The following is a 22,522-nucleotide window of genomic DNA, read 5'->3' as shown; positions in this document are numbered from 1 at the left end:
ATGAACTTTTGAAATAAAGGTGGTAAACATCAGTCTTAATCAAATTGATTTATAGAATGCTTTTCACTTGAGGATGGAGTTACTGAAATGAACTTTCTATTAATATTCTAATTTATTGAACGGGGCTGTACCATACTTACAAAGTAATAACCACTTCTTGCTCATGATAAGTTGCTTTCTAAAGGTGCCTTTTCAGACTACAGTAAACCTTTTTTAATTGCTTTTAGCTTCCTGCCTGGTTATGCATGTGTTAAGTAAAAACAAATATGAATTTGCATCCTTCCCCCTTTAATTCCTAATCTCTTCTTGGCAGGTTTCAGTCGTAAAGAGTTCAGAGGAAAGTTGGCAATCGCTATAACAGCCAACTTTGTCAACAGGAACACCACAGCAGAAGCTAAAGTCGAGGAAATCAGCGGCGTCGCCTTCATCTTTAACCAGAAATTTTTTCTGGAACTGAAAGAGGAGACGGGTAAATTGTGTAAATGTGTCAAATTTTATGGATGACCTGCAGCTCTAAAGGGATCTGTGTTAAACAACATGCTCAAATTTCTAGGAATTGATTTGGAAAACATTGTTTACTACAAGGACAACACCCACTACTTTGTGATGACTGCAAAGAAGCAGAGCCTGTTGGACAAAGGGGTCATCATAAATGTGAGTTTAGCTAACAGTAATCTATTGTGTTTGATGCATCACCAGTAATATTTAAGCTTTCTTTACCGGCTGTTTCTGCCAATGACAAAACAGTTTGACTCCAAAATATTCTGCAAATTTTATGAAAATGGATTAAAAAGGCTATGATATTTAAAATAATGGATAATTGGAATTCTGTTAAGTTGTACAGTAAATCCATCCATCCATAATAAGTGACAACTAGAAAATTTCTTTAGACATTTAAACGGGGCCTGCCAAAGTGTGCCTGCTGGTTGGAACCCAGCATTCTGACGCTAAAAATTAGCATCAATGCTAAAGTAAGCTACAGTGTACTCAATAGCATGTGGAGAGCCACAAGCATGTTGAGTAACATGGACTTACTCCGTTCAGTATGTTAAAATTAGTGCATAAGCTAAAATTAGCCTAAATTCCCAGTTTTTGTGGGATAAAAAATAGCTAATAGTTTATTTTTAGGGAAATAGTACAGACATTCAACACAAAAGTAAAAATTTGATTTATATTTCATGGCAGTTTGTTAAAAACCCATTCAACTCTTAACACCAAATTAATAAATAATATTATTGTGAAATATAAGCTCTTTTGAAACTTATGTTTCAGAGGAACATGCATTTCTTTTTAATGTTTTAATTGGGTACATTAGTTGTGTAACTCCTGTGAAGTGGCTCCTAACTAACTGTTTGTGGATAATAATCTGACATGTTTCTGCCCAGCTGTGGTAGAATTTTTTATTTTGGCTTGTTTTGTTTTCTTTATCTTCTTGTATAATTTTCAAAGGGATTAGAGGAGAATGTGGTTTATAAATATCTTAATTTCTTCCTGTTAAGTGGTGGCACACCGAGAGCACTGGTAGGAGCGTACCGTTTAAGGAAACAGGCAGCTCATTGTTTTATGTCATGCAGCTTTATTTCAAAAGTATCACTGGTGTAATATGCCTTAAAGTTTGTTTTGCAACCTTTAGTGTTAATAAAAGTGAATGAAGCTTGTCTATTCTGCTTTGTTCTATTTTTATTTTTATTTTTTTTTCATAAAGATTTATAGTTTTCTAAAGACATCCTTTTACGGACCAGAAAATCACAACATTTAAAGTGAAGTCCCAAAGCTGGGAGTCAGATGGCCTTTTGGGAACACAGAAAGGTTTGTGTGCTGACCAGTGTAGTGAGTGATTGCACTGCACAGCCGATGATGATAAACAGGGCTCTAATTAAAGCATTCCACCTCTCACCTTTATTCCATTTCTCTCACAGCATATAAAAAAAAAAAAATCGTTCCTTGCATGGAAGAGATCAGACAGCAGAAATAGTTATTTGCAAATGACAAATGTTTTCAGAGTAAGCTTGCAGTTGTTGTTTGAAAACCTTTTGTTAACAACACAAATTCTTACCATGCAGTTTTGGAACTAATCCATAATACAAACTTTTTCCATATGCATTATCCAAGCACATACGCAGGTGCTGAAGTGCTGCGCTGCTGAGCCCCCAGTGGTCTCCCTCTCATCTTACATTGGCTGTTGGTGCCGAGTGAAATCTCCCTCCGACTGCTGGGTCAAAACCCACGCACACAGCACAGGCGTCAGAGGCCACATGGCTGACCTATAACGGCGCCATAGCTTTCTGTCATTGTGACACTCATGCAAGGATTGCATTTAACACTCTTTTTACACAAACAAATCAGATGAGAAATGTTTTCCGCTGAAAGAAAAGCTCCATGAATTAGCCTGTAGCAGCTAAATATTATAAATAGGCTATTTTTGAAAACGGTTTATGTACTTGTGTAGTATTTTAAAAATTTTGCCTGAAGTTTTAGGGCTCCTCTCCTTGTTCCAGGACTACATAGAAACGGAGCGGCTGCTGAATTCTGACAACGTTAACCAGGAAGCGTTGTTGTCGTACGCTCGTGAGGCTGCGGACTTTGGCACCAACTACCAGCTGCCGTCGCTGGACTACGCCATCAATCACTACGGGCAGCCAGACGTGGCCATGTTTGACTTTACCTGCATGTACGCATCAGAGAACGCCGCCCTGATTAGGGAGAAACATGGACATGAGCTGCTGGTTGCGCTGGTGGGAGACAGTCTTCTCGAGGTAAGAGACACTGTTTTTTGCTTTTGGTTGTGCGTTTTGTCAGGGCAGGAATAATCATTGTCCTTTTTCTTCTTCTTTGACACCATGTTTTTTTTTTTTTTTTTTTGATTGCAGCCTTTCTGGCCGATGGGCACTGGTTGTGCTAGAGGCTTTCTGGCTGCCTTCGACACGGCTTGGATGGTGAGGGGCTGGGCACAGGGAAAGAGCTCCTTGGAGATACTGGCAGAGAGGTGAGGATGTGTTGCTTCCCGCAGATTGAAATTAGTGTAGTTTTATCGCTCCGTTGAGTAAGGGCATATAGCGACGTTAAAATGACACGATACTTGTATAGTCTGTCCAGTATATCTAGTTTAGTTCTTGCGGAACTTGTGGAGTTGCTTAGTCAGCATGTGACTTCTTCTGGTGGATAAGAATACAAAGCTTTGAATATGAAATCTTGTCTCTCTGAGACTCTTATTTCAAAGTAAGAAAGGAAGTAGTATTTGAGCCATCTTATTTTGATAGTTACAAATAAACGACTAACATGCTGTGTTTAAAATGTGTCACCCTTCTCTATCAGGGAGAGCATTTACCGTCTGCTGCCTCAGACCACACCGGAAAACATCAGTAAAAACTTTGAGCAGTATACGATTGATCCTGCTACCCGCTACCCGAACCTGAACTCCAGCTGTGTACGTCCACACCAGGTTGGTGATTATTTTCCAAAGTTGTATTCAAAGGAACTTTTTTTTTTTTTTCCCCGAAGCAGGAAGTAATGGCCTCCTTATCTATTAGCAAGATTGGACATGTTTTAGCTGAGTTCAGCAGCAATCGCCACAAACTGAGATCAAATCTCTCATTCCTCTGTATTTCCAGATGAAAACACGAAGAAGTGACTGACTATGTTGTAGCATGGAAATGCTTGTGTTAAAAATGAAAGCTGTTAGAAGAAACTTTGATTTCACATCTTTTTTTAAAGAGATTCTTTACAGAGTAGGCTTTTTTTCAGCTTTTGTAAAATATTACCTTATTGGGTCTGCCTTAAATCACTGAAGTGGTTCAAATATGTGTTTAAATTGGGTTTTTAAACTAGAAATATTTTTTCACCCATGCCTATATGTTTCTTTCAGGTTCGCCACTTATTCATTGATGGTCAATCGGTTCTGGTTGAAAAAGGAGGGCTGTCACGAAGACCAGTTAACCTGCCTAGAAAAGGTAAACATTCCTAAAAATAATATTTAAAAAATGTATTTATTAGCCAAAGTTCAGAGCCAAGCTACTTTTTTAAATGTTTGATTTCAAGGAATTAGGGTTTCCTTAAGACATTGGAAAGTTTTTCTCTTTTTTTTTTTTTTTTTGGTTCCTCCCTACTCTCTGTTGTCAGAAACTTGGAAAATTTCAGCATTCTGAGAGGAAAAATTGAGGATGAAATGGAAAAAATAAAAATGTAAAGTGTGTTTATATTGTAGAAAAAAAAATGTGAACAAGGGGCTCAGAATTTCAGAGTTAGAAACAAATTCCTCCAAAACGTTGTGCATATCAATAAACATCTCGGGGTGATTTAAGCTTTGAATGAGTCTGGAATGTTTGTCATCCAGAGTGATATACCTGTGGACAAATGTTTGACTTCACGACATCATCTCTAAGGTTTATTATTGGATGGACTGTCTGCGTCAGTCCTGGAAGCTAATTTATGAAGTTAGTCACTGGCAACCTTTGAAATGTTGACTTCACGCTCTAATGTCTACGATCGCCACCGCTTTGCTTTGTGTTTATATTTAATTAATATCTGAGTGAAAAATCTGACCAACTTTTTACTCTAATAATGAACATTAGAGTGAACGTTTCCCCAGCCCTCTCTCTGCTGAAACTTTACCTTTGTCTGAGTCACAGGCTTGGCGCACCTCGTCAGACAATACTGCCGGATAACATTACGCTCATATGAGGGTCAGAACTGATGCCTTTCACAGACGTGTGCTGGCGTGATGTGCTTTGGTACCGATTTGAAAGCTGTTCAAGGGCCTGTCCTGACAAGTGTGGGCTCATTGTGAGCGGAGTGTGAGTTGGATCACTTACCTGGTGATAAATTGAGAACAGGAGACGTTGTAAACCTCAGGTTCTTGAGCACAAACGTATCCACGGACCTCACAGCACAAGCTGTCTGATAAAAAAATAAAAAATAAATAACAGCCGCAATTACACTTTCTGCAAACTCCCTGTAAGAGCAACCAACGTCAGGATCATCTGACGTCATTCTAAAGTAACTGGACTTATGGCAGACTGATGTGGTCAATTGGAAAGTAACCAGCAGAAAACCAACCTGACCTAAATGACCTATTCATCCCCTGCTGTCACTAGAAATCATCCAGTATCAGTGACTGGAAATGGCGTTTATTTTATAGTTATGGCATATCTTAGCGCTTCAGAATGTCTTTTATTCATAATTTTATTATTGGTAAATTGATTGATTTATTTTTTGTTCTACTTTTGTCTGTACAGTACTGCAACAACCAGTAAGCACATCATTGTTCCTGCTTAAACTGTTAGAATAAGCAAAAGTCTTTAGATTTTCACACACTACATTAATAATGGAGCCACCTCCTCTGTAAACAAATCCTGATATGGGATTGAAAGCTTGTTTGGCTTGTCTAATTGCATGAAAGTGTGCAAGTTCTGGTTGTTTTCTAAGTAGGACATATCGGGATAAGTTTCTGCTCTACTGCCAAGGTTAGTCCTGCTTTAGCTTCAGAAAGTGGACCAGCTCGCTTGGCTCAAGTCCAAAAGAACACACAGTTCGAACACTACAGCGTCGACACCATTTCAGAAAACTTTCCAGTCCGGACAAAAATAAAACACACTGGGGAAAGCGATACAGGGACGTTTTCTGCCATGAAAATGTTGTTCCTTCCTTTGACGCTGTGCGGCAGTCTTGACTGTATGCACCAACATGTCATTTCTTTCTTGCAGAATCTGAGGTGCGACCTAGTCGACTCCTAACCTGGTGTCAGAATCAAACTCGGGGTTACAGGGGAGTGGATGTCACCAATCTCACGTCATCCTGGAGGGACGGTCTGGCCCTGTGTGCCCTCATTCACCGGCAGAGGCCTGAACTCATGTAAGGATGCTCACAAACGGACACTCGGCACATTCAGGAAGCGCGCGTGGAAATGATGAGCTGTGGTTCAAGGTCTGCTTGAATGTTCAGGATGATACCCATCCTTTACGAAACGTAATGCAAACAGTATTTAGTGTTCTGGACCTTTATTTCAAACGAAACAAATTCTCTGTTCAGATCATATTGGAAATAAATCTCAGCCATAAACAGGCTGACTTGATCTTGATTGGGTCTGTTCCTCACTAAGGGCTAAGAAAATTGCTTCTTTACGTGAATGAAAGCTCAAAACTAATTGGATCTCTTCGATAAATTCAAAATCCAAATTGGATATAAACAAATCTCACATTTGATCTCATCGTCTGCCTGTTTCAGCGACTTTGACTCCCTGAACGAGGAGGATGTGGCGAGGAACAACCAGCTGGCGTTTGACGTGGCTGAGCGCGAGTTCGGCATCCAGCCAGTGACTACAGGAAAGGAGATGGCTGCCAGAGCTGAACCAGACAAGCTGCTGATGGTCCTCTACCTCTCCAAATTCTTTGAGGCCTTCAGGAAGTCATCGCTGAACAACAATGGTCTGTCTTTGTAACAGTTGTGTGCTGATTCATGGAAGTTTTTCCAGAGACTTTAGGACAATCGTCTTGAAATGTTTGCGGCAAATTTTACTAAGGCAAACTATTTACAAAAGATTTCAACTTGTTTTCCAACACTCGTTTAATTTTTAAGTCTTGTGTCTGAGGAGGAAATCAACTCCTGTTGACTTAACAGAGACAAATTTGCTCCGGCTTGTTCTCTTTTTTTCCTGTTGAACAGTAGACGTTCCTATCTAGCCGGCGCAAAATGACAAATTCAGCACCTTATCGGAAACACTTTAGGGCCTGAAGGACTGCGAGCACGTTTTCCTTTCTATCTGCCACACAGGCTTCAGTTGCATGTTACACAACTGTGGTCAGGTTGGTCCCTGCCAGAAACCATACTGGTATGCACGCTATGTCTGCGGAAGCCTATCCGGTCACATCCGTGTAACTCCAGAAGCCTTCCTCTCTGCTCGCTCCACCACTGCTGGCGACTGCCCCGGCTTCAGTTTTCATATGTAGCTCTAAATGTTCAGCAGACTTCTGAGTCGCCCCTGTAATTCAAACCTGTGAAAGCCAGGAAAAATTACAGACTGTAAATGAGCATTCCCACAGTCCGTTTGGTAGGATGTTACTCCCAGATTATTGAGGTGGTTGGTTGGGTATATTAGGACATGAATGAGGTTTGCGTGTTTTCTTTTTTTTTAAAAGATTATTTTCAAATAATTTCCACTGTAAATGTTTAGTTTACTCTCTAATGTTCAGTAAGAATTCAGACGCCGCCTCTAAAAACTGCTACTTCAGCAATATTGCTATCTGTTCTTTTGAAAATACCTGTGCTGACTTCAGCTATCCCATTTCTTCATACAAGTACCTATTATAAAGTCACCAAATTATACTAAACCGTCTTGCAGTAGTTGTCTGCAGTTGCTGAGTGAAAGTCTCACCCTTCTCCACATAATCAGACAGTATTTTACTCCAGAGACTTGAACCGCAGTCAATCAAGTAAAAGGAAACATTCTGTCAAAACTGGGGCTGGGACTGTATTGCATTAATTTTGATTAATTAATAATATAGATTTTAAATTGCTAAAGATTTTAGCGCAATTAATTGCATTTTTCTTTACGTATAATGTCTCACCTTTATGTATTTTAGTAATACATTTTGCAATTTTACAAACAATTCAGGCAATTAACTAGTACTGGTAAATGGCCTGTGTTGGTATCGCACCTCACACTAGATTCACCCATTCGCACGCTTTGAATGCACGCGTATCATAGTATTACGTTTTATATATTGTGGGACTTTAACTTTAGTCGCATCTTTTCTTGCAACATTAATGCTTCCTTTATCTTGTGATTTCAAACTGCTTATTCAGTTTTGTCAGGACAGAAGCTGATAACCAATAATTGCTGTTTGTTCGTTCTACAGTCCCCAAGGAGCCAGATGAAAATGGTGACGAATATCCACCTAAATCCAACCACAAAGTGCTGAACTTGCCTCAGCCCAGGAAGAGGATACCCAGGGTAAAAATGTTTACATTTCCTTGAAGTGCATGCAAGGCATTATATTTTATCCCAACAGTGTAGCAGTTTGCCATTAGATCTATAGTTACTCCTTCAAATCTCAGCATTTGATTAGGGAAGCCATAGGTAGAGAAGTTGTGCAATGCAGTCTCAGTGCAATCTCTTTTTAAAGTTTAGCATCCATTTTCCTAAAAGACAGTAAAGTTATTTTTGAAGTAATCCAGTCAATGGGTGGCATGCTTTTTTTATGATTATTTAAATACAAGGTGTATTAGTCCCTCTGTGAGTTAACCTGTAATGTGGGCTCCTCTAGGATGAGAAGAAAGCAGAGGATGATTCTGTTAACAAACGGAGACGGAAAGGAAGCGGCTACCTCACAGAGGTATTCGTCTGGAAAACTCTTTTGCATTAATAAAACTCGAAGGGTTTAGGTTAATAAAGCAACTCATCAGCCAGCTCTGCTCTGAATCCGACTCCTGTCTGGCCTCAGTTGTCCTGCCATAGTGCGCCACCTGCTGGTGAGGACGGAGAGCTGCGGGAGAACAAGGTCCGCTCCATGGCAACTCAGCTGCTGGCCAAGTTTGAGGAGAACTCCTCAACGGCAAAGCTGCACACCAAGGTGAGAATAACATTAGAGGTCAGGTTTATTCAGTTTTGAAACAACAAAACTGGAACAAAAGTGCCAGGCAAACATTTATAGCCAAATAACTAGCTGACGCTCAAATATAGAAGGTGATAATATGTATGATACGTAGGTGAACTTCCAGACTGGATTTTTGGCACCATTTGCTTTGGTCTTTTTTTTTTTTTTTTTGTGTGTGTGTGTGTGTGTGTGTGTGTGTGTGGGGGTGTGTGTGTGTGTGTGTGTGCGTGTTTGTGTTATCTTTGTTGCTGTATGTTGTGTTGGCAACCAGACCAAGTCTTTCTAAATTGTAAAACAATTAATGATGGGCCTTAATTGATAAACAAGGTAAAATAAATTTGAACTTTTGGAGCAAAGCCAGTAATCGCAAAGGGTAACTGGCTTCTTTCACTTTCACGTAATTCTGCTTTTACATAACACGATTTTCCTAACTATCTGTGTTTAATTTGTGCTAATTTTCATCAGGTATAGTTAATGACATCTAACTTTAGCACCTATATTTTCTTTTTTGTGTTGGATTTGGTCTCTAGTAATGCTTTCATTTCCTTTATTCTACCTTTTATAACATTTTTATTGCTTTTCTATCCTTGAAACAGTCCAAGGACCCATCTAGTCCTTCTTTTTCTCCTCCTTTGTCTCCTTCCACCACCTCTCCATCTTCAGATGATGAGGAGGAGGAAGAAGAAAACCCCCGTTTTGCTAAACCCAAATATATTCAACCTCTTTCTCCTCTTCCTCCATCTCGTCCCAAATGGCAGGTATTGTCTCCAAACGTCTCCCATCTCCCTGTATTTAACTTCTGTGAACTCATCCTTTGTCCTCCTGTCTGTCTCCTCCTCATCCTCCTGCTTCCAGCCTTCGATCTACCTTCGGTTGCTGGAGAATCCCAGTTCTGTTTCTCAGCAGACCAGTTTCCTCTCTTCTAATAATTCATATTTTGATCAGAGCAGCCAAAGTCGTTCCCCATCGCCCTCCCACTTTCAGATCCCTGTAAGTGTTCCTGGCTCTGAACTTTGTCACACAGAATACACCCCAAACACAGAAGACTCCCCAAACCGTCCTACCTGTGTGTCTGATCTGTCCGCTTTGGACTCTGATCCATCATGCGATGCCTCTGAGCAGAAGGTGAATTTAGTCCCACCTTTAAAATACACATTATGCACTTTCTCACTCTATTTCTTCCTGCTTTGATTACCTCCTACTTTCCCCGTAGACTAAAAACCAGAGGTTGTCGACTAGAGAATTTTCACGCAGGAGTATAAAAGAGAGAGCCGTCCTCCTGTCCACCATGTTTCATGGGTCCAACAAACCACCTGCTCCTCTATCTGTTTCACAGGTTCTGTATCAGATCAGATGCTTGTATTAAAATAATCCAAAAAAAAGCATGACTTCTTTGGCTGTTTTTGCATTTTTTTTTTAGGCTCTCTAAAATTAAAGTGCATGGCTGTGGAGGAGAATGTTATCAGCAACACATGCAGGAAAATACAAATATCAAAATAAATAACTGCTTTGGCAGACAAATGCATCAAAAGCAGGGAAATAAGGAAAACATAATCCAGACAACAAGTTAATTTCAATACGCTTACTCCTCCATAGAGTTCAGGATTGTGCTCTAACTTATAGACATTTTGAAGTTTTCTCCAAATAAAAAAAAAAATATTTTTTTTCCCAAAATCCTTTAAGTGTAGCGATGGACTGAAAGTGTTGCATTACATTAACAAGTTATTGATGTTCTCCTTGGTCTGTAATATCCATCTTTCTTTGCCTCTGTAGGTGGAGTCATCTACCTCCTCCTGTCCTTCCACACCATCTCCTCCTCCTCCTTCTCCTCCTCTCCCTCCTCCTCTGTCTCTATCTAAAAGCTCCACCATGTTCCCTGCGGTCCACCCTGTTCCTGATCCCGTCGCTCAGACCTGTTTCACCTCTGAACCTAAAGTGACCTCCTCTCTTCTGTCCTGCTCTGAATCTGAGAAAACTGAGCAAAACTCTTCTTCTCGTCCTGATACGTTCCCATCCAGCAGCGAAACGTGTTCTTCTGTCTCTTCGTCTTGCATCGGTAAAAGTCAGAACGCCTTCACTAATCTCGAGAGGATAAAAAATGTGGAAAATGAGCAGCAGAGGGTTCATGGATCGGGTTTAAAACTAGCTGAGAAGGATCCCACTAAGGTACCAGGTTTCTTGGTTATTTCACATAAATACTTTGGTTTCCTAAACATTTATTAGATAAATATAATAGTTTTGGCTTAAATCAGCCATGTGTTGTTCCTTTTTAGTTTTATATTCAATAATTTCTATTTAAAAACATTTGAAAACACAGTTTACTTCAAAATTTTAAACCACTTTAATGCCCGTTTTTTTTTTTTGAATCCCCACACTTGCATATGTATCCTGGTAGTTTACCAACATTTCTGATCATGCAGTATATGATGCCTTACAGAAGTTGTACCATGTGGTGTTCATGTAGTGCACTGCAGCCTGTGATGGTGAACGCACCAGAAGAAATAATCCAAAATCAATTGTTCGCTCTGAGAGCTGTCCCTCTGGAGCTCCTAGTTACAGTAAAGAGGTACAAGTCCTAAACCTAAGTCCAAACACAGTTCAACAACACACCATTATTTCCTTCGATAAATACTGTTTTTTTCCCCACTCCCATTTGTTTTTTTCTTTCTTCTTTGTGTAAATATTAGCGAGTAGTTGGAAAGGTATCATCAGCAATAGATGCTAAAGCTCAGAAACTGGCCGTCCTTTATGAGACAGACCACAGGCCCAATGCCGCACCGGTAAGATGCATGTAAATGGTTAGAAGACTAATCCAGACTTGATACTAATGTGATTTGTGAAAAGTTGGCGTGCTAACAAATATTTCTCAACCTTAGTTTTCTGACCAGGGAATTTAAAAGCTAGGAATACATCCCAGTTGCATGAGTGTACACATGGTTTTAACAGTCTGAACAAATGCAAGCATTTATTGCAAATGTTTACTTGCATACCTCAAAGCCCAAATTTTAACTTTCATTTTGCAAGATAAACCACAGACGCAGTTAATCTCCATTTTGCTGAGAGCTCAAGAAGCTACAAATATCTGAAGTTGAGAACAGTGCAATTCTGCCTTGGACTCTGGTTTTACTACCTAGATATTCAACATTCATGCATTTTTTTTTTCTGTTTCATTGTGACTTTTCATACCCTTTCACTCTGGTTGTGTGTGTGTTTGTCAAATACAGTCTTCTGACACTAAACCTTTCTTTCAACATGTCTCCATGTATTCAAAGTGTTGCAAAATACCTTCTGACCTAAAAAGTTAAGATTAAAATTGCCACTAATTTTAGAATTTGTAGTGACCTGTTTCTGCCTTTGTATTTGTTTGTTTTTTTTATCAGCTGTGTGTGTGCTGTGCTTCTTTACTAACTTAGTACTGATGTATATTTTAACCTTTTTGACTAATTGAATTCCTTCAAAGTTCTTCCCCCTGACCCCCATATAGCACTTGTTTTTGACATATGAATCAGTGTTTTTAAATATTCATTTTCATTTTCTAAAGGTTTCTGGAGAAAAACACCAAGCAACTTCTCAGGAGAGCATTTTTCTTACTTCTTCACCTTTGCCTGGTCTTTTCCCCCCTCAGTGTGTGGTGCGTAAAGATTTCCCTCCTGGACTCGGTGGCAGCGACATCTGCCACTTCTGCTCCAAACGGGTATATGTGATGGAGAGGCTCAGCGCTGAAGGCTACTTCTTCCATCGCGAGTGTTTCCGCTGCGACGTCTGTAACTGCACCCTCCGTCTGGGTGGACACACGTTTGATTCACAGGAGAGTACGTCTGAGTCACAGCTGATTCTTATATCAAAATAAGGAGTATTTGCAAAAAAAAAAACCTAGACTTTTTTTTTTAATAAAAATTTTTGGTTTTATTTCATTACAGAAAAGTTTTATTGCAAGATTCACTATGCCCAGCGTCAATACAGCACCAGCTGGGGCAGGTTCAGAAGAACAACGGTAAGACAGCTTTTCAAGTAACTTTTACTTCATTTTTTATGGTGATTTAAGAGCAGAAAATAAGGTGTTGGTAATATAAATATATAACATTATCAATTAAGTGCAAAATTCTTAAGAAGATCAACCAAAACAAGTAAAATTCTTATTATATAGATTTACAAAGTTACTAAAGACCTTTCCACTAAACTTATTTTGCAAACATAACTGGAAATTGAGAAGGAAAAAAATAAAAACTAATATTTTACTACTTTAAGTAGGGGCATGTGTGCTCATTTGCATTTTTATCTGGATTTTTCCAGGAAAACCTAAGCCACCTGAAACCCTCGTCTGTGGACAGCGGGATCTGTTCAGCCACAGGCGCCATCCAACCCGCAGGTACCCTGGTTTCCTTGATTAAGCGCGGTCTGAGCTGGCCGAGGCGTGCTGGTCGGGCTGTGTGTGTGTTGCCTCAACAGCTGTTGGGAAGTGTGTGTGAGTCTGTCACAGCTGTGGGATCCCACGTCAGGAGCTACTCACAGGACTATATATTCCTGTTTGAGCTGCTGAGCCTTGGCTGTCCTCTGCTCTGCATGATGCATGAGATGTTGGGACAGATCTACCAGGAGCCCCAACTGGCTCAGCAGCAAATCTTCAACCAATGGCTTGCCTAGGAGAGGAACTAATGATGTACTTGTATGAGGCAAGAGGCCTAAAAGGTGGAGATTTACCTCTTTGTAGCCTAATCAGTTGAGGTTCATTTAAGTCAAAGCTCCAATTATTACCTTCACTTACTACATTTAAAGCCTCCTCAGTTATTTAGACTTTTTGTAAACTGCAGTGATCTTAAAAAACTACCTTACTGAGACACACTGCTTCTGTTTAGTGGATAATAAATGTGGCTTTCTTGAATAGTTTTGAGCAGTCAGTATCTTACCTGCAGTAGACGGCAACAGTTGCAGCTTGAATTAACTGGAAATTTAGGAGTCTTGCTAAGAGCTAGAGACAATGGCAAAAGTCTCAAATGACCCATTCTCTAAAGTTTCCTATTAGTTTGAGCAAATTCTCTAACTTACTTTTATAATTTAGAATTGTATTGTGACTAAATATACAGATATGAAAAGTGAAGAGGTGAACAATGTTGAATATAGAGCTTGAAAATTGAGTATTTATTTTGGATGTGGGATATTTGATCCTTCCTAAAGAAAAAAAAAATAGTGGCTAGCTTATTAACTGATGTTAGCTTGGTAGCAAATTTACATTTTTCCTCAACCTCCAAAAACTGAGGTTGTTTAGACTGTTGACTTCTGTGCTAAGATACTAACTACTTGAGACCTATCCAGGTGCTTCAAAACTTATATTAAAAACTCTGGACATAGTTAGTGCTTCGACTCTTTTGAGAGCTAGCTTAGCTTAACTTAGCTATTGTAGAACCTGCTAGCCGCATGTCAAACAATAACTCCTTTGGCCTGGGTTTTCTCCCCTGCTTAATTAATATCTGATTTGTGGGCATGCTCCAGAAAACTTTCACTCCAGTGTGATTCCATAAGTTTTGGGTGATGTAGATCCAGGATGTAGATTCACCTAATTTTGTTTAGTCGGGGTTTGTAGTTGCCTAAAATTTTAGTTTTCCTGAATTATGAAATTGTAACCTGGAGCATGTCCTAATGCTTACCAAGAACATTCTTTAAAGAGTGTGGTTTCTGTTTTGATTTTCAAAACTTCTGGCAATGATGTGAGAGAGCTGCTTGTTTCAATTGTCTGCTTTCTAACACTGCCCACCAGAGTTGTGCAATGGAAATGCCAAAACAGTATTTTTTTTTCCATTATCAAATGTGAAAGCATTTTAAGTCATCAAAAGCTCTAGTATTTACACAATGTGTTATAAAGATACTTTTTAAGATTAAAGGCTCATTATTTATGGTAGGCTGTTTAGAACAATTGTTTTTTTAGAATTTTACAAATTTATTAGCAACAACATGGTACTTTTTATTTTTAATTGAACATTTAATTTGTGATTTTTTTAAGCTTTCTTTTTGAAGTTTCTTTTTAATTGGTACATATTAATTTCAAGTGTATTTCATATAATGCCTAATAATAATTAATGCAAACCAAAACAATGAGCCTTATCTTTAAGACAGATGTTCTCATGTAGCTAAAAAGCCTATTTGCAAAGTCTATTTTGTAATTATTTTGTTAAGTGATTAACTTTTTTTTCAAGTGACGCACTGTAACTGATGCCGACTTTTATGTTTGGTTTATTGTTCTATATGTTTTATTGTACTAAATCTTAAAGTATTATTAATGTTTTTCTCAAAACCTTTGCACATTTTGTTTGCCTTTTTCCTTCTTTTTCCACATCTCATTTATTTTCCAATCCAAAATTTGTCTTCCAGCTTCTGTTTCACTTCATTTTGTTCAGTCTGTTTCAACTTTCCAATGCTGCACATTCTGATTGGCTGATTCCTGCCAGCTGTGAAGGTGACGATTGGCCAGATTTGGTCATAAGATCTTGTTGTACTGCTTTTGCATCGGCTGCCTTTTGTAGCTCCATCTGATTTTGTCTTTTTTTTTTTTTTTTTTTCTAACTAACCAAGATAACTAATCACAAACCATCATGAGCCTCAAGCCTGGCATGTTAAAGACTATAAATCGTATTTGTAGCATTGTGCACTGTTGAATAGAACACCAAATCTAATAATGTGCCTGTGTTGATTTGCCGCAATCACTTAGCTGATGAATAAACTACTTGATGCCATTTCCTACAGTATTTCTAAATGTTTCAGCAGTGTATTTAGTTGCCATTATTTTTAAAATATTGCCAAATCGCTTTAATAAACCAAAGCGAAATAAAATGCTGCTGTGCTATCATAGATAAACTTGCTACACTACCATTCCCCTTCTGAAGTTAAAGTAATTTAGAACAGTTTAAATGAAAAAAGTGTAAAAATTTCCTTGAAAACAGTTTGCTTATGTTGCTTGGACATAACTTAGTTTAAGATCAGTAGTAATGCCACAAAACCTTCTTTCTGGAACTGTTATATTTACAAGAATACTTATTCTTGATATGAGTTTATAGACAGTAACGCGCTGTTCGACTTGTTACAGAAGTCAGAGTTGGCGTTCCTAAATTTCAAAATGTCATACTTTTACAAACTCAGTTTTCCTAATTTTTTGTCGTTTTTAACACATTAAAAATATTTGACAATGCCACATTTCCTAGTAGCATTCTGTCCTCTTTGTTGGCATCTTGACAAACTTAGATTTGTTATAGTCCATGATACTTATCTGTTCTAGATTAAATACCAGTCCCTTAAATCAGTATTTAAATTAGTTCATAAAATAAACAGAAGGCAATTTTAATACCTCGTGTGCATCTCAAGCTCCTATAACATTCATAGGGATTCTGACTTAAGGAGCTGTTTTAGTTGCATTTCCAACTTCAGGGGACAAAGAGAGCGCACCATTACGCCTTTGATTAACTACCTATCCTGGTATGATTATGATTTAAGTTTGCATTTAAGCTCTGGGAGAAATTATGTATCCAAAAGTTAGCTCTGCTTTGGAAACACAGAATTGATTTCTCATCAGGTCTTTCACAGTTTTGGCCTTCTCATGTGGCTTAATCAGAAAATGTAAGAAGTGCACTATAAAAATCAGGCCATTTTCCAAAGTTGTTGATGAACATGTCGGCACTTTTTCAGTAATTCGTTTGGTGTTGTGTTATCCTGAACAACCTTTCTAACGCTGACATTGTGCCATGCTTGTCCACGTCCTCTTTACTCCGACCATCCGTCCAAACGGCTTTTGAATATATTCCCTGCCACTCGTGTGTCAGCAGCATCCCCTTCTCTTCGGCCCATTTGACAGTAACATGTCTCCACATGTCTGTGGTTCCCTCTGTTTCAGAAGGAGACCTTCCCACTCCTGCTCCCCTCTCCAGATCTCTCTCATGTACCTCCTAGTCTTTGCTCAGGAAATAATTAGACAGCAGCTTTTTTTTCCTTTTCTTTTTTGTCTAATCCTGCCTGAAAACTCATGTTGGCGGTACGATTTCTCTCTCACAGTTGTATCGTTGCAGCCTGTTGATCAATTTTTGTGTTGCCTATTATACACAAATTTTGTAAAATTGCTTAATTTATGACATTTAGAAGCTGTGTATATAACTATTGATAAATAAATGTATTTGATCGCAATATTCATTTGCAGTGTTATTTGTTACCCATCAGTTAAATTGCATTATTTCCAAAAGACCAAATATTCACAATGGGGTTCATTCACACAACTTGTTCTCGATACCAGCAAAATCAACACATTTTGTGAAGCTGTTTAATGTAAATCCTTCTTTCAGCTCTTTGAGTTGACCTAACATCACCCACACAAATCATGCTCACAATCACAGCCTTTAACAATTAACGCGTGCTTTATTTATTTATTTTTTTAAAGAGGACACAGATGCTTGAGCTTTGCAGCAACTTAAGTGGGTATAATCCTGTCCATCTTGTGACAAAATGTTACAAAATTGAAGATTTCCTAAATGCAACAGCCTGAGAAAAAGGGTGGCCGTCATGCAAAAGCTTAATTAGTATATATAAAAAAAGTGTTCAGCTATAGAGTTTGACCCCAGCCAATCTGAACAGGACTGAAGTGAATCTCACCAGTATGCTTCTATCGGTTTCCTTGTGGGCTTTACTTATGGGTCTTTTCTGTCCTTTCCTCAGTTTTTTTTATTTCCCCTTCATAAATAAAACGGAAAACAAAATCTAATCAAATTGAGAACACTCGGTAAACACCTCTTCGTTAGCAAAACAAGGCCTTGTTGTCTAGTATCCCTATCGGGAAAATGTTTATGCCAACGTGTTTTTCATTTTTTTTGCTGTGGCCGAGTGGAATCACCTCTGCAAAGATTCTGTACATTGTTGACTTCATTACTCTGTGAGTACACATGACATATATATGCATATATACGTATATACATATGTGTAACTTTTTGTACACAAAACAAGTGACTCTGTAAACTAGACTCTGCAGATTGTTTTTCTGTACCTACAATTGCTTAATAAGCCTGTGTGACTTGTAGAGAAGATGTTCATGTGTTGTGTGGATTACATAGATTGAAAGAAGTTGTGAAATCGTGGAAAAATGTTAAATATATTAGAGTAACTGTGAATATATGTCGAAATGCATGCCATACATGGCAAGAAGAAAGTACACCCTCTTTTAATTCTAAGTTTTTACATGAGAACATTATAAAGCGGCGCCTGCTGTTTTGAACAGCTCTAGAATCGTCACTACTTATGACACTCTTAGGTTCACTAAAAATCCTCCTCACTACTTCTAACATTGTGTCATGTTATGAACTCTCTTAAGACCGAAGAAAAATCTTAAAATTCTCAGAATTTTACTAAAATGATGGCATTATAAGCCGTCGGTGTTGGGATTCTTTCAGAACACAGGCCCAGATTGTTTTTATGTAGTCCTGATGTATACGACTCTCGAATTAACAGGGTGTACTGTCTTACTTTCACTCCAATTGCCAGTCCAGCAACAACTAATGTTTGTTTGGAGTCGGGAAAACTTGGTGCCCACACTCTGTAATGATTTACAGGTGAGGCAACCAGCATGCAGTCAGATCAGCTGAAAAAAGATCTAAAAAGATTCCCCGAGGATACAGAAATGGGTGTCGATGCTCTGGAGGCTTCCTGCATCGTCGGACCTAAGAAGGGAGAAGGTGCTGCAGCCAGAAGCCACGACAGCCTTAAAGGTCAGTACAGCCATTAATGTGGTCCAACATTTAACTTTGTGAAACTGAAGAAACCGTTTAAAATCCAATTTTTCTGGCCTCTCTGATGGAGAATCTTGGTTTTAATATTTATAAGTTGTTCGTGTTGAGAGTTTCTCAGCATATCTGTTTAGTGCCAACGTCCCTAACCCTGTGTCTTTCTGTCATTTTGTCTGTGGGTTTTGAACTAATCGGGTGTTTCAACAAGTGTTTATTGTTGACTTCTCTGGGCTAAAAATGTTCTGACAAAACAGTCCCACATTTCCTTAAATCTATACGTTTCCAATTGAAGACAAATGCTTTGGCTTTAGAAAACCCTAACTGCTTGAGTAGAAGGCAAATGGCAAATATCTTTTTTTGGATTTTCTCAATCAACCGTGGTTCAGAAAATGACACATTATTAAAGAGTGGCTCTACAGTCACACAGTGAGACTTTAATTTGGGTTTTCATATATTTATTTATTGGATTTTTGATCTGTTCTTGATGGGGGTGGAAATCCTAACATTTCCTCACGGGTCATTTGATTGCATTTGGTCTGCAGGTCACTCTAACACAAAACATAATAATCGATGGAAACGAAAGATTCGAGCAAGTGAGTGTTTCTATTGACTCTGCCCTACTTCTCTTTGCTTGCAAAGTTAAGCAGCTTAAACCTTTGATACCTCTGGTTTGTTACTAACCTCTATCTTATTTTATGTATTTGTTTTGCTTGATGTCTTTGTGGTTCATAGAAAGTATTTCCTTGTTTCTCTATTAACATCTGGCCGTATTATGTGGCCTGTAAAGCTGCAGCAAGTCCTGGCAGATTTTATTTTATTTATTAGTCTTAGATTATACCCCCCAGTTATCCAAATTATTAAATCCTAAAGATCAATTATCATATGGATCTACATAATGCCAGTTTACCATTTTGGATTTGAATTACTCAAACCTTATTTTCAATGATATTCCAAATTATGATGATGTTGATGTGTAAGCATATGATTTCAAAAACCACTTTAGTGATTGAAGAAGATTAAACCAATAGTACTAAAAAAAACTGTTGTGCTACATATTCAACTCTAGATGTCGCCATAGCTCAACTTTTTTTCTTTTCTTTTAGCCTTTCAGCATTAATTTGGTTAACCTTACTTTAGCTCCTATTTCAGTTTTTTTTTCTTCCTTTATTACTTGATTTCATTGTTTGTGCCCTTCACCATCTTCTCTCACAAATGTCACTTTGATATAAAGTACACAACGTGTCTGGTCACTGGGGGGGAACCACAGCACCACTCTGCTCCCAATCTTTGAGAGTTCTTGTGCACGCATGTGTATGTGCATATGTTTTACATTATATGATTTGTTTAAAATGGCTCACTGTAGAAGTAGAGCCAAAAACATCTCATTATTTGCTGAACTTTTGACAGTGTTATGTTTTCTGTTGTCTTTGTGCACAGCATTCCCTCTGATCTTCATCAAGCACTTCCGCTCAAAACCAGAAACTGTTCCTGAAGTTGATTCTGACATTGAGGAAATCGCCTCAGCTGAGACACGCAGTGTGGGTAGCATTGAAAAAGCTCTTTTTTTTTTTTTTTTGCATCCAGGTTCTTGAATGTAGTGTCAGCGTGTGAAACAAAGCACTGGTTTTCTACGTAAGGGTTGCAATCAAAGCTACTAGTAACCCTAACCCTACCCTTAAGAAAAATGTCACCTTTGAATCCGATTTAAAATCTTTGGTGGGATTTGAGGAAGACTTGTTGCAACATAAGAGCCCTCAAACATCCCTGAGCTTGTGGCATTTGCACATGAAGAATGAGAAGCAATTTCTATTGAGGGCTATAAAAAGTTTGCAAATCAGAAATATTTTTCAAGTAATAAAATCTAAAGGATTTATCGCAAAGTATAGATTCAGTGACTAGAGCTATACTGCATATAGTATTTACATTTTTAATTTGATCTTTAAATGAAAAATTAAAGATGAAAATGAAGAGAGTTCAGTTGTGAGGGGAGACCAAGCAGGCAGGCTGAGGAAAGGCGGTTAAGGAACAAGAAAGGAGCTGAAAGAAAAATAAAGAATAACCAAGGAAAGTTAGTAAAATTTTTATTTCACCAGACAAAACATTAGGAAGACTTTCTTCTTTACAATGTTAGCCTGAAAGTTCTTAAAACACTGAGCTAAAGGAACAGCTTATAATGAAATAAGGAAATAATCAAAAGTGGAAACAGAAACTTAAGCCATTCAAGATCATGACATAAAGTGAGCATACTTTTATTTTTAACTAATTTCCTTTGGGGTTTTTTTTTTTTTTTTTTCTAGGAGCCAAAACCAAAAGCAGATGCACAGACTTCATCTGAGGAAAGTAAGAAGAGCGATGAGCCACTGGCTGCAATAAAATCAGCTTCCAGCACATCGGCTCCTAACAGGAGGCGGCTGTTACTATCCCAGCCTGAAAAAGAGAGGCTTCTGAACTGGGAAGATGGTCTGAATCCAGAAGAAACTCCCATTAACAGCAGCACAACAAACACTTCTCAGCTTAAAGATCAGGTGAGGATTTCACAAAATAAAGATTAAACTTGTTTCATGCTTTTAATATGTATTTTCCCCCGCATATGATCCTTCAGAGATCCAGACTTAAAAATTTGAGAGAAATTAATTTCACATCATGTTGCCCACATTTTCCCTTTCCTCTGATGTTTTATCAGGTACAAGCAGAAGCAGATAAGCCTCAGTCAAACTCGAGCCAGATCGGAACAGCAAGTCGGTGCCAGACGCCAGCATCTTCTTCCTCTGCCATCCAGGTCATAGCTAATGCCTTCAGGAGGACCTTTAGTGGGAGCAGTGAACCCAGCAGCTCCAAGGCTGCCGTTATAATGTTTGTATTTAATTTTTTTTTTTCTGGCTTTATTTTGACACCTAAAAACTTTTAACCGGAACATCATTTGAAATTTCTGTCCTTTCTGTCTTAATAGGAGACCCAGACGTAACGTTGCACGTAAACAGAGGCCCATGTCTGAAGGAGCGTCTGATTTCAGCTCACTGTTCGGCCGTGAAGGCTCGGGGTCGTCGACAGCGGAGAGGAGAACAAGCATGCGTGGTGTCCAGTGGGCTTCTGTGGGGACGGATCCGTGGGGGGAGGGGCGAGACCTGCCGTCCTTGTTACAGCAGGTGTCCCTAAAAAGTCGAAGAGACTCTGAAGGCGTGCCGGACGAACTTCGTTCGATGCCCCGTAAAAGGGTAGATTTGTTTTCATCTCTGAGGCTCAGGAAGAGGGGCCAATCGGAGAGTGAAGGGAAGGAGCAGGAAACTCAAAAGGAAATTAGGACGTTTCTGTCCAACCTGAAAAACAAAGGTGAGTCTATATTGCGCATCTGGGAAGTATTCACGATGCTTCACAATTTCTTGGGGTTTTTTGTATTACGGCCTTGTTCCAAATTGTATTAACTTAATATTTTTCCTCAAAATTCTACACACGGTTACCCCGTTGTGACAATATGGGAGAAAGTTTGAGATTTTTCCAAATGTATTGGAAATAGAAAACCAAGGAAACATGTTTACATAAGTATTCACAGCCTTTGCTTAAAATTTTGTTAATCCACCTTCGGCAGCAATTACAGCCCCAAGTCTTTTTGAATCTGATAGTACGAGCTTAGCTCATCTTTAGGTAGTTTTGCCCGTTCTTTTTTGCGGTGCTCCTCCAGCTCCATCAGGTCACATGGAGACGTCTGTGCAGCCATTTTCAGATCTCTCCAGAAAAAAAACACATTTTCTGATTTTTAAAATTTGTTTATTATTATTATTACTATATGTCTAGACTCTAGTGAGCAGAGTTTGGAAGAACTGTCTTCAAGTGGTGATGAAAGTGAAAGCCTGACGTCCACCAACAAGGTTTGTACAAATGATTCCTACATTCAGGCAGACGTCTGAATCCAGTGGATTGTGATTGAAAGGTGTTGTTGGTCATGTTCCAGCTGTCCTCAGACAGATTAAAGAAAAAGCAAGAAAAGACTGCGGCCCAGCAGGCTAAACGAGAACAACTGAAGAGGCTTCACCGAGCTCAGGTGCTCCTTTATTTCCTCTATAGAGATATTTGTGGCATTGCTTCAAAACACTCCATCTAAAGTGTGACCTTATACAAGTGTGAATACGGCTGTTATCTGTCAGACTGTAGAGCTTTTTGTGTTGGATGAGTATTTTTTTA

At 38.7% G+C, this 22,522-nt stretch overlaps 1 protein-coding gene across 2 annotated transcripts in view; it reads left to right on the top strand.

The window, feature by feature from the left end:
* Positions 1-22,522, top strand: part of mical2b (microtubule associated monooxygenase, calponin and LIM domain containing 2b) — a 44,441-nt gene that overhangs the window by 19,189 nt on the left and 2,730 nt on the right. Inside the window, exons 6-33 of one of the 2 annotated variants that reach the window (XM_088006399.1) lie at positions 314-469; positions 554-654; positions 2,499-2,756; positions 2,871-2,986; positions 3,316-3,442; positions 3,866-3,950; positions 5,703-5,850; positions 6,223-6,422; positions 7,854-7,948; positions 8,262-8,330; positions 8,439-8,567; positions 9,188-9,349; positions 9,447-9,716; positions 9,805-9,927; positions 10,365-10,757; positions 11,056-11,157; positions 11,279-11,371; positions 12,217-12,403; positions 12,512-12,585; positions 12,885-12,960; positions 18,170-18,325; positions 18,886-18,936; positions 19,781-19,881; positions 20,641-20,868; positions 21,027-21,196; positions 21,294-21,673; positions 22,136-22,209; positions 22,293-22,382. In XM_088006399.1, coding sequence (XP_087862525.1) covers positions 314-469; positions 554-654; positions 2,499-2,756; positions 2,871-2,986; positions 3,316-3,442; positions 3,866-3,950; positions 5,703-5,850; positions 6,223-6,422; positions 7,854-7,948; positions 8,262-8,330; positions 8,439-8,567; positions 9,188-9,349; positions 9,447-9,716; positions 9,805-9,927; positions 10,365-10,757; positions 11,056-11,157; positions 11,279-11,371; positions 12,217-12,403; positions 12,512-12,585; positions 12,885-12,960; positions 18,170-18,325; positions 18,886-18,936; positions 19,781-19,881; positions 20,641-20,868; positions 21,027-21,196; positions 21,294-21,673; positions 22,136-22,209; positions 22,293-22,382 — 4,214 coding nt within the window. The remainder of the gene's footprint in view (positions 1-313; positions 470-553; positions 655-2,498; positions 2,757-2,870; positions 2,987-3,315; positions 3,443-3,865; positions 3,951-5,702; positions 5,851-6,222; positions 6,423-7,853; positions 7,949-8,261; positions 8,331-8,438; positions 8,568-9,187; positions 9,350-9,446; positions 9,717-9,804; positions 9,928-10,364; positions 10,758-11,055; positions 11,158-11,278; positions 11,372-12,216; positions 12,404-12,511; positions 12,586-12,884; positions 12,961-18,169; positions 18,326-18,885; positions 18,937-19,780; positions 19,882-20,640; positions 20,869-21,026; positions 21,197-21,293; positions 21,674-22,135; positions 22,210-22,292; positions 22,383-22,522) is intronic. The other variant, XM_088006400.1, reaches the window with a different exon arrangement.

The sequence above is a fragment of the Poecilia mexicana genome, unplaced genomic scaffold, assembly GCF_051168715.1.
Source record: "Poecilia mexicana isolate PSO_F unplaced genomic scaffold, ASM5116871v1 scaffold_6, whole genome shotgun sequence".
NCBI classification, from domain to species: domain Eukaryota; kingdom Metazoa; phylum Chordata; class Actinopteri; order Cyprinodontiformes; family Poeciliidae; genus Poecilia; species Poecilia mexicana.
This window is presented reverse-complemented; position numbering and strand designations above follow the sequence as displayed.